This window comes from Lynx canadensis, chromosome B2, assembly GCF_007474595.2.
Source record: "Lynx canadensis isolate LIC74 chromosome B2, mLynCan4.pri.v2, whole genome shotgun sequence".
NCBI lineage: Eukaryota > Metazoa > Chordata > Mammalia > Carnivora > Felidae > Lynx > Lynx canadensis.
In genome coordinates, this window is record NC_044307.1 from 139,416,539 (window position 1) to 139,428,953 (window position 12,415).

The 12,415-nt window shown below is 43.9% G+C and overlaps 2 protein-coding genes across 14 annotated transcripts in view; one reads left to right on the top strand and one right to left on the bottom strand.

Moving 5' to 3' along the window:
- Positions 1–12,415, top strand: part of OPRM1 (opioid receptor mu 1) — a 178,745-nt gene that overhangs the window by 98,248 nt on the left and 68,082 nt on the right. The gene's annotated exons all lie outside the window — the stretch shown is intronic.
- The window catches only part of IPCEF1 (interaction protein for cytohesin exchange factors 1), a 178,748-nt gene continuing 174,420 nt past the window's right edge, over positions 8,088–12,415 (bottom strand). For all 13 annotated transcript variants that reach the window (XM_030316629.2, XM_030316628.2, XM_030316630.2 and 10 more), the window contains one exon: positions 8,088–10,053. In XM_030316629.2, coding sequence (XP_030172489.1) covers positions 9,847–10,053 — 207 coding nt within the window. In that variant the 3' untranslated portion in view covers positions 8,088–9,846. The remainder of the gene's footprint in view (positions 10,054–12,415) is intronic.

Genomic DNA, 12,415 nt, shown 5'->3' on the forward strand with positions numbered 1-12,415 from the left:
GACACAGAATCTGAAGCAGGCTCCAGGCTCTGAGCTGTCAGCACAGAGTCTCACACGGGGCTCGAACCCATGAAGCACAAGATCATGACCTGAGCCAAAGTCGGCTGCCCAACCCACTGAGCCACCCAGGCGCCCCTGCTTAGTGCTTCTTCTGAAATGATGCTCTTTGATGGGTATTAACATTTAAGGCAAAGATCAGATCTTCACATATTACGCCCACTCTTATGGGTAGATTCTCAAGTCTCTCCCCCAGACCTCCTTGTCCTTGATTTTCCTTGGGCCACTTCTCTCTCCACACAAAGTAGATGACCTGGTGCATTGCCTGAAGCTCAGACTCCTGGGAGGTTTTCCACTCACCGGTGGCTTTTAGAAAGTGAAACTTTGGGCAGGAACAGTCATTTCTGGCTAGAATTCACATGTCAACTCAACCCATTAATGACCTAAGTTCAAGCTTTTTCTTCCTCTATCTGACAGAGAACTCCCCCAGGAAGTCAAATGGCGTGAACAGAGTGAGAGGTAATGACTCAATACTGGCAAGTGGCTTCAGTGCCTGAGTCGTTTGTTCATGCAATGAATTACTTCTGCACCACCCTAACTTAGGTCTATTAGTACCCACTTCATAATGTTTAGTTCTGGCTGCAAAGTTAGCTGATACTCCATGGTTAGACACTCTACCACAGTTAGTATCTATGAGGGCTAAATACCATTCCAGAAACTATTTTTTTTTAATGGTGACTCTTTATTGCAAATGGCAGGGCCTTGGTCCGGTGACTCTCATATTACCACGGCCTCTTCCTGCTACAGAAACCATTCTTGTTCTGGGCCACACTCAAAACTAGAAACTTCCCATGTCAGTCGCTGAATAAGGCCAGAACAATCTTCACAAGTAGAGAATATTTTGCCTTGAAAACTGAAACAGGCCCACCAAGCATAATGTTTCCTTCTTACTGACAGAAGTGCAAGATACAATAACTTTTCCTCTACTTTAAATGACATGTCCTTGCTTTCCCCAGGCTATCAGGCCCCTAAAGAGTTCGCATATTTGGTAGGCTCCTGAATCTCTGTAGGGTTTATCTCTCACTCTCTGAATCCTTGTATCTAATCATAGCCTCCAGAGCACTTGCTACTTCTTGCTCATCAAGTCCTTACTGTTTATTACATATTATCAATAGAGTGGACTGATGTGTTGTTCTACGGAACATCATGTTATGTCCTGTTTCAATGGTCCACTGTCAGAGGAGGGAAGAAAATGCCTTAGCTTTTTTACTGTTTTGTGACATAGAGCAGCAGAATTAATATAGACCTAGAGCAAGGCCCTGTGTATGGTCATTCATCACATAAAAACATGAAGTGCCTCTGACCCTCCTTCATGATGGATGTTGAAAAAAAACATACTTACCTAGCCAAAGTCCATGTACTTGAGGCTGTAATCTGCCCTAGGAAAGATACCACATACAACACAGCAGCTACAATTGGGGTTCTAGTCTGGTTAAGTTTGCAAGAATCCAGTATAATTTGTCATGATCCATCATGGTTCTTCAGGAGTCAAACTGGTAAATTGGTATGAGTTGGGACCACTCACCTTATATTCTTTTTATTTCAAATTCTTTTTAATGTTTTTATTTATTTTTGAGAGAGAGAGAGAGAGAGAGTGTGCACAAGTGGGGGAGGGGCAGAGAGAGAGGGAGACACAGAATCAGAAGCAGGTTCCAGGCTCTGAGCTCATGAACTGCAAGATCATGACCTGAGCCAAAGTCAGATGCTTAACCAATTGAGCCACCCAGGCGCCCCTAACCTTGTATTCTTAAAGTCTTTCAGGGTGACACTAATCTGTCATTCCCATTGCATAAAATATTGGTTTTTATTTACTATCTTTCCTAAAGGAGGTAGCTTCAAGCCTTTTATTTGGCCTCTCTTACCACAATAGCTTTTAGAACCAGCATAAGAGTTCTTCCAGCCACTAAGTATGGCCATTCCAATTATATATTCAGAAAACAAAAGATAAAGGCCATTCATCACTTGACTTGTATATGCCCCTACCCTACCCTAACACAGCGGCCATAATATTTGGGGATGGTTCCTAAGAATCAGCAACAAGTTAGGTCCCATATCCAATTTCCTTTGAAAATATACATACTGTATATTGTCGGCTTCCTGGATATCTTGTCTCTTCTATAGAGAAGCCATTTTCTATCAGCAATCTCCAAAGATCTGGTCAGCACCAGTCCCAGGCTGTCATTCTGACCTTGCTGCCCATGACAGTAATTCTGACTACCTTGCTGATGACTGTTAAGTGCTGCCAGCTGGCCCCAGCTAGTCATGGGCCAGGGCCACCCCGGTTGGGCATGGGGAAAAGAACCTCCTGGCTTAGGCAGCTCTCATTGAGCTGAGAACAGTTCTCTGGAAATGGGGGATGCTGTTAGCTACAAAACCTCATAGCAACTGGGGAAGGAAAGATCTGGCCAGGTGAAGGGTCCTGGGCAGGCATCCGCTGCGTCCACAACAATAACCTCTGGCATTAGGATAATAACTAGCTAAATACCCAAGCGCGCTGTTTTCCTGGGAATTTTGTCCCTTCTCTACACCTCCCACTCTAGACAGAATTGCCAAGACAGAGTGGAGATTTCAGTGTTGGTAGAGTGTTTATTACTTCCTAAAACATATGACTAGAAAAACTAACAGACCAGCATCCTAGAATTACCTATAAATACAGGTTTCCTTGTTTGTTCATTTGGTTGTTTGTTTAAGAGAAAAGATGAATATAATGGTCAGATTGTGATTTACAAGGGCCAGGACCTCTAAAAACTCTATGCTTGTCAGAACATTGAACATCAAACAGTACGTTTGAACATCTGCACTGACCAAGAGTCTCTTTATCCTGTGACTTGGCCAAGCCCTCGTCAGTCTGACATGGCACAGGGCAGCTCACAAACCCAAGAATATGAAGTCTAGATATCCTTCGCTTTATGATTCTTGTTGCTTGAAAGTGACTAATGCTTTGTCTTAAATGCAGGCATTATTAAACCCTGATCTGATTGTTAAAATACTGTCACCTGTTACATCTGGGTACATGTGATTTTAAAAGCTAAGACTTTGTCGGGGGGGGCGGGGGCAGGCTGGGACCCCTGGATGGCTCAGTTGGTTAAGCCGCCAACTTCAGCTCAGGTCATGTCTCACGGTTCGGGTCCATGAGTTCGAGCCCCACGTCAGGCTCTGTGCCAACAGCTCGGAGCCTGGAGCCTGCTTTGAATTGTCTCTCTCTCTCTGCCCACCCCCACCCCCCCAACTAGTGCTCAGTCTCTCTCTCTCTCTCAAAAATAAACATAAAAAAACACTTTTTTAATGTTTATTTATTTTTGAGAGAGAGACAGAGCATGAACAGGGGAGGGTCAGAGAGAGAGGGAGACACAGAATCCGAAGCAGGCTCCAGGCTCTGAGCTGTCAGCACAGAGCCCGACACGGGGCTCGAACTCACAGACCACGAGATCATGACCTGAGCCAAAGTCAGAGGCTCAACTGACTGAGCCACCAGGTGCCCCTAAAGAAACATTTTTTTTTTAAAACCTAAGACTTTGTTTTCTCCTCATAAAGATGGAATTACCTTTCTTATGTGAACATATTTTGATGAAATCAAATTCAAGTCGCATAGTATGACAAAGAACTTTCATGCCTGTGCTTAAAACTTGGAAATCTAGAATTTCTGGGAGAAATCAATGGTTCAGAAATTGATGGGACTACGCAGGCTATTTGAAAATGGAGGCTTGCAGTAGGCAGAACAAGGGTCATCTAATCACTGGAAATTGTGTGTGCACCCCAAAGGGGGAATCAAGGTTGCAGATTGAAGTCACATTGCTAATCAGCTGACATTAAAATGGAAAGAGTCTCCTGGATCAATCAAATGGACCCCAATGTAATCACAAGGGTCCTTAGAAGCAGGTGACTAGGAAGAAGTGTGCACAGAGATACGATATTGCTGACTTTGGAGATGGACGAAGGGAGCCAAGGAGCAAAGAATGTGGGGGACCTGAAGAGGGAAGGGAATGTATTCTCCCCTGGGCCTCCAGAGAAACATAATGTTGCCAACACCTTGATTTTAGCCCAAGAAAGCCTAAAATCTGACCTCCAGAACCATAAGAAAACACACATTCTTTGAAGCTGCTAAATTTGTAATCTGTTACAGGCAGCAATAGAAAACTGTAAGAATTGTTCTAGAAATCAGGAACACACCGTACATATGCCTTTTGCTCATCCCCTTGGTCTAGAATAATTTTTCCAACTTCTATGTGGGAGCCTAGACATAATTGGTGGTAGCCCAATGGAGAAAACAGAGGGGTAGGGTGAACATGTATGCGAAGTGGAGAACTGGGAAAGCGGGGGCGGCGGGGGGAATAACCCTTTGTTTGTGTAGACAGCAATTAAAGATGTGTGAATCCAGTTCCAACGCAGGTGAACTTCCTCCTCAGTGATCCAAACTAAAGGCAAGTTATTATGCTATTTCAATATTTGTTCATTTCTCCCAAAACACTTACATGTTTAGGGAACATATGTGCCACAGGTCTTAATTTTATGATCTGCAAATTTTAAAAATTCTCTGAATAAAGTGTGAGTGCCTAACAATGTACGTGCAAGTCAAATTTTGTGGACCAACAATTTTGAAAAAATACGTATTTTACTAACAAGCCTGTAAGGTAAGGACCATTGGAGAATAACCACATCTGTTATTACTGAAACAGACTTTCCAACACAATTAAATGCTTTGAAAATAAGAATAGTCTAGAATCAGTTGTTCTTATGATGGCCACCAGAGGGCACTATAACCTTTACAGAAACTAAAAGCCCAGTCCTCAAACCCTTCCAGGGGAGCTTGTTCTTGGAGGAAGCATCACAGCAGGCCAGAAAAATGAACACAGTAGTAGATTTCGGTAGTTTTTTCCATGTCATTTACTAGATATATTTTCTCTTGTTTTTATTTGTATCTTACAAGTCACTCTCAAAAAACAAAGCAGAAGAAATGAGCCGTGCCTCTTTTTTTCTGTTCAAAGAGGATAGGTGACAGAGAACGAAAGCACAATGACATTGAAGGTGTCATTTCCACATTATCATCTTGCCCCAAACACCATGCAGCGCTAACAGTCACATCCCCATCATGCAAGGACATTAAAGTCTACGGTGACTAAAAATTCTGGTTTTTATTATGGGATGCTAAATGTGTCCACGGGGCATGCTTCCCCTTTGGACGCAACATGAAGAAATATCAATATAGTGCAGTTAAGTCTCACAGGAAGAGATACGGACAAACTTTGTTTTTTAACGGAGAATCATTTTCAATGTCTTCTGTGGTCTATGGTAGAATTGGGGAAGAGTAAAAATGTGCAGAGGAAGCAGGGAAACTGCTTCCTGTCTCACAACCTAGAAGAACACAGAGCTGTCAAAATCCTGTTCAGAGAGAGGAGCTTTCTGTGACGGCTGGAATTATTCCTGCTCCCTAACCCGCTTCATATGGGTTGTTAAAAATCAGTTTCAGGGGCTTTCCTTTTTCATTACATATTACAAAACCCTAGCAGGGCGGCCACCTGACATTTCTAGGACTCGATTTCTCTTGCGAGGTAAGTACACAAAAAATTAGAAGGAAAATAAATTGGACTCTCAAATATCATATTCTAATAGACTGAAGAAGAGATATACCCTAAAACGAACCAAAAGTTATCGGTTATTTTTTTTTTAATTTTTTTTCAACATTTATTTATTTTTGGGACAGAGAGAGACAGAGCATGAACAGGGAGGGGCAGAGAGAGAGGGAGACACAGAATAGGAAACAGGCTCCAGGCTCTGAGCCATCAGCCCAGAGCCCGACGCGGGGCTCGAACTCACGGACCGCGAGATCGTGACCTGGCTGAAGTCGGACGCTTAACCGACTGCGCCACCCAGGCGCCCCAGTTATCGGTTATTTTTAACACACTGGCCTGTTTTGGATGGGCATCCTCTGGGCCTAAATTACCCACATCTTCTGCATGGCTTTGTATCAAAATGCTGCAGGAGAAGAAATTGGGAGAGGAAGGCTGAGGGCCTAACCCCGAGTCACCAGACTCCATCTCCGACTGGCTTTTAGAGGAAAACAAATGATCTCCATTTCTTCAACCACCTCTTTCATCCACGGATCTCACAGCACCCAACAAGCATGGAAGTTACAGAAGGAAGGAAAAGGAAGCACAGTGATTGGGTCACACCCCAACTCATGGTCAACCCAGCAGTCGGTTGCTGCAGGAAGGGCAGCCCCTCGGCCCTGGGGAAGAGACCGTGCTCAAGTAAAAGAGCCTCCCCTCAGGCTCCCAGCCGATGACTTCACAAAAGCCACCCCGGCCACCCTGGCCACCCCGGCCACCCCGGCCACCCCGGCAATGCATGCACACTGCACGTCACAGGGCTGGGGCCCAACAGTGACTGCGCAAGGAACCGGGAGAGAGAAGAATGAGAGAAATGGGAGGAGTTTCTTTCCTCCCTGTCAAAAAAGGAGGAGTGATCATCCACAGCCATCCCACCAAGACCACTGGGGAGGGAAAGGGACGGAAGCCTGAAACACGCATACGTGCAAACAACAAAGTGCTACGTAAATATAAGGCTTGGGTTTCACACTGAAATCTGACTCCAAACATAATCTTTCTTAGGCTTCTGGGAGTCTTGGCAGTAATATATACCTTATGATTCTTCTTAGGTCTTTGATGCCAAGCTGAGATTGTGCCGGAACAAAGACTTATTAAAAGTAATAGACGCCCTTCAAGTGTGGGACCATTTGATTCAGCGCGTGCTGCAATGTTCCAGCCACGGAGGTATCCTATCAGGCACTAGTTTGGGTCTACAGGCTGATAATAGAGAGAAATGGTCCTCCACACAACCCCAAAGAGGAGTCCCATCCAGATCCTAATCCACAGCAGGTGCCACAGGTTTGGACCTGATTACACTCAGGTTCTCTGCTTCCTGAGCTGGCATGGCTCTGGGTCATTTCACAGCCTTCAGACCCTACATCTACAGGAATGGGCAAAAGAGTTACCCTGTGAACCCCATGAAACTACCCAAAATCCATTTCAGAGATGACCTAACCCTCAGGAATAAACTGAAGTAATCCAGTTTTCCTAATATCCTTTGAAACAACAACAACAACAAGGCTGAGTTATTCCTAAATTGAGTGTCAGGGAAAGTGTCACCCATTCTTCCTGTCACTTCCCACTACCCTCCACTTCCTCTTAGTGGCCACAGCTGAAGCTGGGACCTCACAGAGACAGCCCCTTACTTCCTAACACAAAGCAATGCAGAGTGAAAGTGTTTTCAGAGGGTGAAACACTAACCAGAAGGTGAGCCTGGTCTAGAAGAGAGGGGGCAGGACGGGGCAGCTGGATCTCACTTTCATTGGGGGACATTCTGCACAGTATGTGCTTTAACAAAGCCAAAGCTTCTAGACTAACCTGACTTTGAAAAGTAACTGAAAGGTTTAATTCAGCAATCTCATGGACCTCTTTTGCCTTTAATTTGGAGTGCTCCTAAGGAATTTACCCTACACGGTCACCTAAGCGTGTATTCATGAAAAGCCAAAGCCAAAGTAAAGCACTGAGGTGTATTCACAAGCCCGGGCCAAAAGCTTCTGGGGCACCTCAATTTAGAAAAATTGTTTTGAAGTTTATAGGTTAGTATTTCAAGCCAAAGGAAAGAAGGTGGAATTATTAATTATTATGTCCATTATTATGTCTCCTTCTCTCAACAATCTGTTTACACTGTGAATCCTAAACAATTAACCTTCTAATAGCTGCTAATTGTAGAAATAATCAGTGATGATTCCCAGAGTAAAGACAGTAAAGCACTGGCCTCTCAAAGCAGGAGCTTCGGGGTCTAATCTGAGGACCTGTATGGTTGCATCCAGAGCTGGGGCCAACAGAACATTCACCGGGGCCAGGCCCCCCCTTCCGGGGAGTCCTTGGCCCAGCACACTCCACTTGGGATAGGTCCCCTTAAATGTTTACTGGGCCATAGGGACTGACATAATCTTTTATCTTACAAAAGCTTCTAGTACTCTGACTTGTTTCCTGTTTTTTTTCTTTCTTAATACGAGGATTGTTGTTGTTTACAAAGTATTAACACTTCTGAGTAAAGCTTGAGGAAATATTCAACAACTATTTCCATCTAGTTTGCAGATTAAAAAAGACGGTTATTTCCACTTGAATGTCAAGCCACACTTTGACTCTATAAAGCACACTGTGTTAGCCTGACCATTTGCTAGGGGTAAGGCCAAACTGGGTTTTTGCTGGGTTGTGGTTATTCTTATGAGAAATATTCATGATTAGTAATTAGTAATAAAACGAGTTCTCTTTAACAGACCCCAAAATTTCTATTAGACCTTAGACAAAACACCATATTAGCTGTGTTTCATTTGGTTTAGGGCTTGTGGGCATAAATGGCATAAAGCTTACAAAGTTTATTCACTACAAGAAATAACCTAAGGTGAAGATCCTTTTCTGGTTAAAAGAATGCCTGACCACAGATAGAGAAATCTGAGCACTCTGGGTTGAGAAAGAGAGGGAGAGAAAGAGAAAGAAGCCAGAAAATGGAAGATTATTAACGCATGCCTCCGTATTTATCCCACAAGATATCCTGAGCATTCCTCATCCAGCATAGTGCAACATAATAACTCCAGTGAATCAACAGTATTCCTACTTTCTCAAGCAAAAAAGTATATACTTAGAGAATATACATTGAGCAAAATGTATAATTACCATCTTTTACAACACTAGTAATTTGACCTTCTATAAATATACTTAAATAACAAACATTATAGAGAGCTATTCACAGAGGACCCAAAGTGAGACATAAACATACAAAAATAAAATAATCATATTTTAACTCTTCTGTTGTTTTCATTGGGTTTTCTGGAGTCAGGATATCAAAACCATTCAGACACCAGAATCGTCTTGTCAATCTTGATCCTGGGGAAACTGGACATAAATTGACACTGTGCAGAGGCACCACACCCAGGGACGAACGCAGCAAACATTCCCCGCTGGACTTATTTCTATCTCCTACAGTGGTTTAGAAAGGCTAGGAGGGAGTGGAGGTCTCGAAGTGTAATAAAACGTATTTCTGTAGCTGCTCTGTGGAAAGGAAACTTTAATCAGATCCCCCCCACCTGGGTAGAGTGTGGAAACATCAAGCTGTCCTTTGAGAGAGTGGGAAGACAGGGCACACCTCCTCCTCGGGCTCTCCCACACACCACTCGCTCTGAAGTATTTCTCAGTTCACGGAAAAGGCACCACCGTTCTGGACCAAAGGCAAGAGATTTTGGTTCCACAACACCACAACTGTCTCGTTCCAGTTGCTGCCATAAAACACATTCCTCCACTCAAAACATAAATGATTCGAAGAATTCAACTACCCAACCCAGTGGAATATGTACATCCTTACATTCTTCTTTTGGAAAACACAACACTTCTATGAATAATTATCCTTGGTAGAACGTGATCTTTGTCCATTAGAATCTTCGTGCCGCTGTCGTTCTCTTGAGGGCAAAGAACAGAAGACACATTTCTCACATCCCACCTAAAGCCTAGCATAACCATGAGCTCCTAGGAGGGACATGGTGTTTGTTCAACTGAGCTCAATCCCTCCAGTCTCCATGTAAGCACTGCCACCGGAAGGAGGGCTCCTGTTGCCAACACAGTAGGTCCTCACCTAAGTCGCGCCTTTAGAGGAGCAGCCACTGCTTGAGGAATTGGTTTCAGTTTTCCTTTTAAGGAGAGCTCTCGCAACATCTTGAAGAGCTGCTCGGGGTACGATAAAAGGGGAGAGAATGTTGGCTTGTTCTCAGATAGAATTTCCAACTTGGGCAGAGGAAGGTGGTTTCTCGAGACCCTGGGGGGTGCCCTCGTGGGCAGACGTGGGGGCCCGCTGCTGCTGATAGATATCCTGGATCAGCAGGGTGTTCATCAACTTCCACTCCCTGTATTTTCTGGCTGTCAACTTCGGATCGTCCAGCAACTGGTTAATCATGGCCAGGTCATGTTCTTTACACTGTCCAAGAAGGAAAAAAAAAAAAAAAAAAAAAAAAAAAGGAGGGGGGTGGGGAGATGTAGTGAGTATTTTAATTTCAATAAACCCTCTTCAAATCTTTTACAGATACACATATACATTCGCCATAAAATTATCAAAGTGTTTTTACACATTAATATTCTAATCCGGAAGCCTAAGAGATATGACAGGACATTCATTTGCATACATTTGCCAAGAAAACGTTAAGTTCTCCCACCCAAGGGCCAGTAGAAGAACGTAGCCAGGATCTTCCACATGGATTCTCCCTCACCGACCCTTATTCCACACCTCAGTAATGTTTCTATCTCAGAGTGACCATTATTTCTTCTACAACTTACAACTGTATAATCATTTCATTGACCACCCAAACTTCACTAAGTAAAACTGGGATGTAGTACGTTCCCTAAGACACAAGATGGCACAAAATATATCTTTATTAAATTACCTTCATTTTTAATAACTCACGTGCATGTATTTAGTTAACACACACTGAATAAATATATAGGCTACCTTTTTGTTCAAAGAAAAGACTACTAGCCTCCCATCAAAACAGTATGTGTTCCGATGATACTAATGGAACAAACGATCTATCTGTATTGTTTTACCCTGCCTCCTCTGTACCCAGTAACACACACGTCTGAAATGCCTGGGTCAGGTGAAGAGAGTGTTCTGTAGCCAAGGAATGAGAGAAAAATGAGGTGTAACAGCCTCCACGTTCAAGAACGGTCGCTTAGTCCTGACAATTTTATCTCAAATCTATTCTTGTTTCCACCATCCATCTGACCATAATCCTAATCCAATTCATCACACCTGATGTGTCCCTGCCCCTAATCCTCACTTTAAATCCACCCTCCACGGGCCGTGCAGGACATCCACCCAGAATGCCGAGTCCTCTGAATGGTCCTCCTTCATGTCCAAAGTCCTAAGGATTTGAGCTCTATCTGTTGATCCCCACGCCCTTCTCATTTCCTGCTCTGTGTTGATGTGCATTCCCGCCCCCCCCCCCCCCGCCCCGCACGATGCCAGTCCACACTCCGCGATGTTGTGCCACAGGCAGGACCTTCCATATCTTTCTTCTGGTGAACTCTACTTCCTGGAGTTGCCTTCACATGGAACAGTTTCCAATCTTTCTTTACCGGATTTTACTATAACTCATAAATCTATACTCACTTCAGGCATCCTGTTCTCCAGAAAATCTTCTCTGAACCCCTAAATGCACTGAGAAGCTTTATTTATGCTCTCATGCCTTCCAATGCTTAGAACTTAACATGTTATACTTAGATGTTCATGGATCTGTCATGCCACCTACTCTTAAGCTTCTTTTTTAATTTTTTTAAGTGTTTTTTTATTTTTGAGAGACAGAGAGAGAGAGAGACGGAGCATGAGTGGGGGAGGGGCTGAGAGATGGGGAGACACAGAATCCGAAGCAGGCTCCAGGCTCCGAGCTGTCAGCACAGAGTCCAATGCGGGGCTCAAATTCACGAACTGTGAGATCATGACCTGAGCAGAAGTCAGACGCTTAACCGACTGAGCCACCCACGTACCCCGTATTCTAAAGCTTCTTAAGAAAATCGACATTTTATTCATTCCCGTGTGTCTTGCACGTAAAACAATGCCAAGTGCCAGGGAGACAGTCAATACATGTTTATTTTAAACCAATCTTTCTGCCTATCCCCAGGCCACCATGCGTGTAGCTAAAAATTCACAACCAGAATCAGGGGTTGTAGTTCAAATTTATGACCAGTGCCACTAAGTGCCTTTCACTACTATCCATTAGTCATATTTTCCTACCCCTTTTTTCTCCCAATTTCCCAAATTACTATTTCAAAACCTTCCATCTCTTCCCAAATCTCCTTCCCTCCCCCATCCTCCTTTGCAGCTGAAGACCTTGTTTTCTATTTTTTTTTTTTTTGAGGAAATGGAAACAATCAAAAGAACACTTCTCCCAAGTTCCTACTGCCCACTCCCTATATCAACACAAGCACATCCCTGCCTTGCTTCCTGTTCTTTTGGATAAAATATCTGTGCTCCTAGCAAAGGCCAGTCTCCACTTGTGCACTGTCACCCACTCCCTCATACTCAAGAAACCCACTCTGGCAATTCTCCCCTCTTCCCTGTGACTCATTAACTTCCCATCTCTATCTACTTGGTCATCATATGTGCCATTACCTCTCCCATCTTCAAAGCCTTCTCAAGCCCACATCCCTGTTCCAGCAAAGGCTCTACTCCTCACCTTGTCTCCAATGTCCCCTTGCCCATTCTCTCATAGAACCACGCCCATCACGGTTCAACCCGAACTCCTCTTGCTCAGGCCATCAATGACCTCCATGTTGCTAAATCCAGT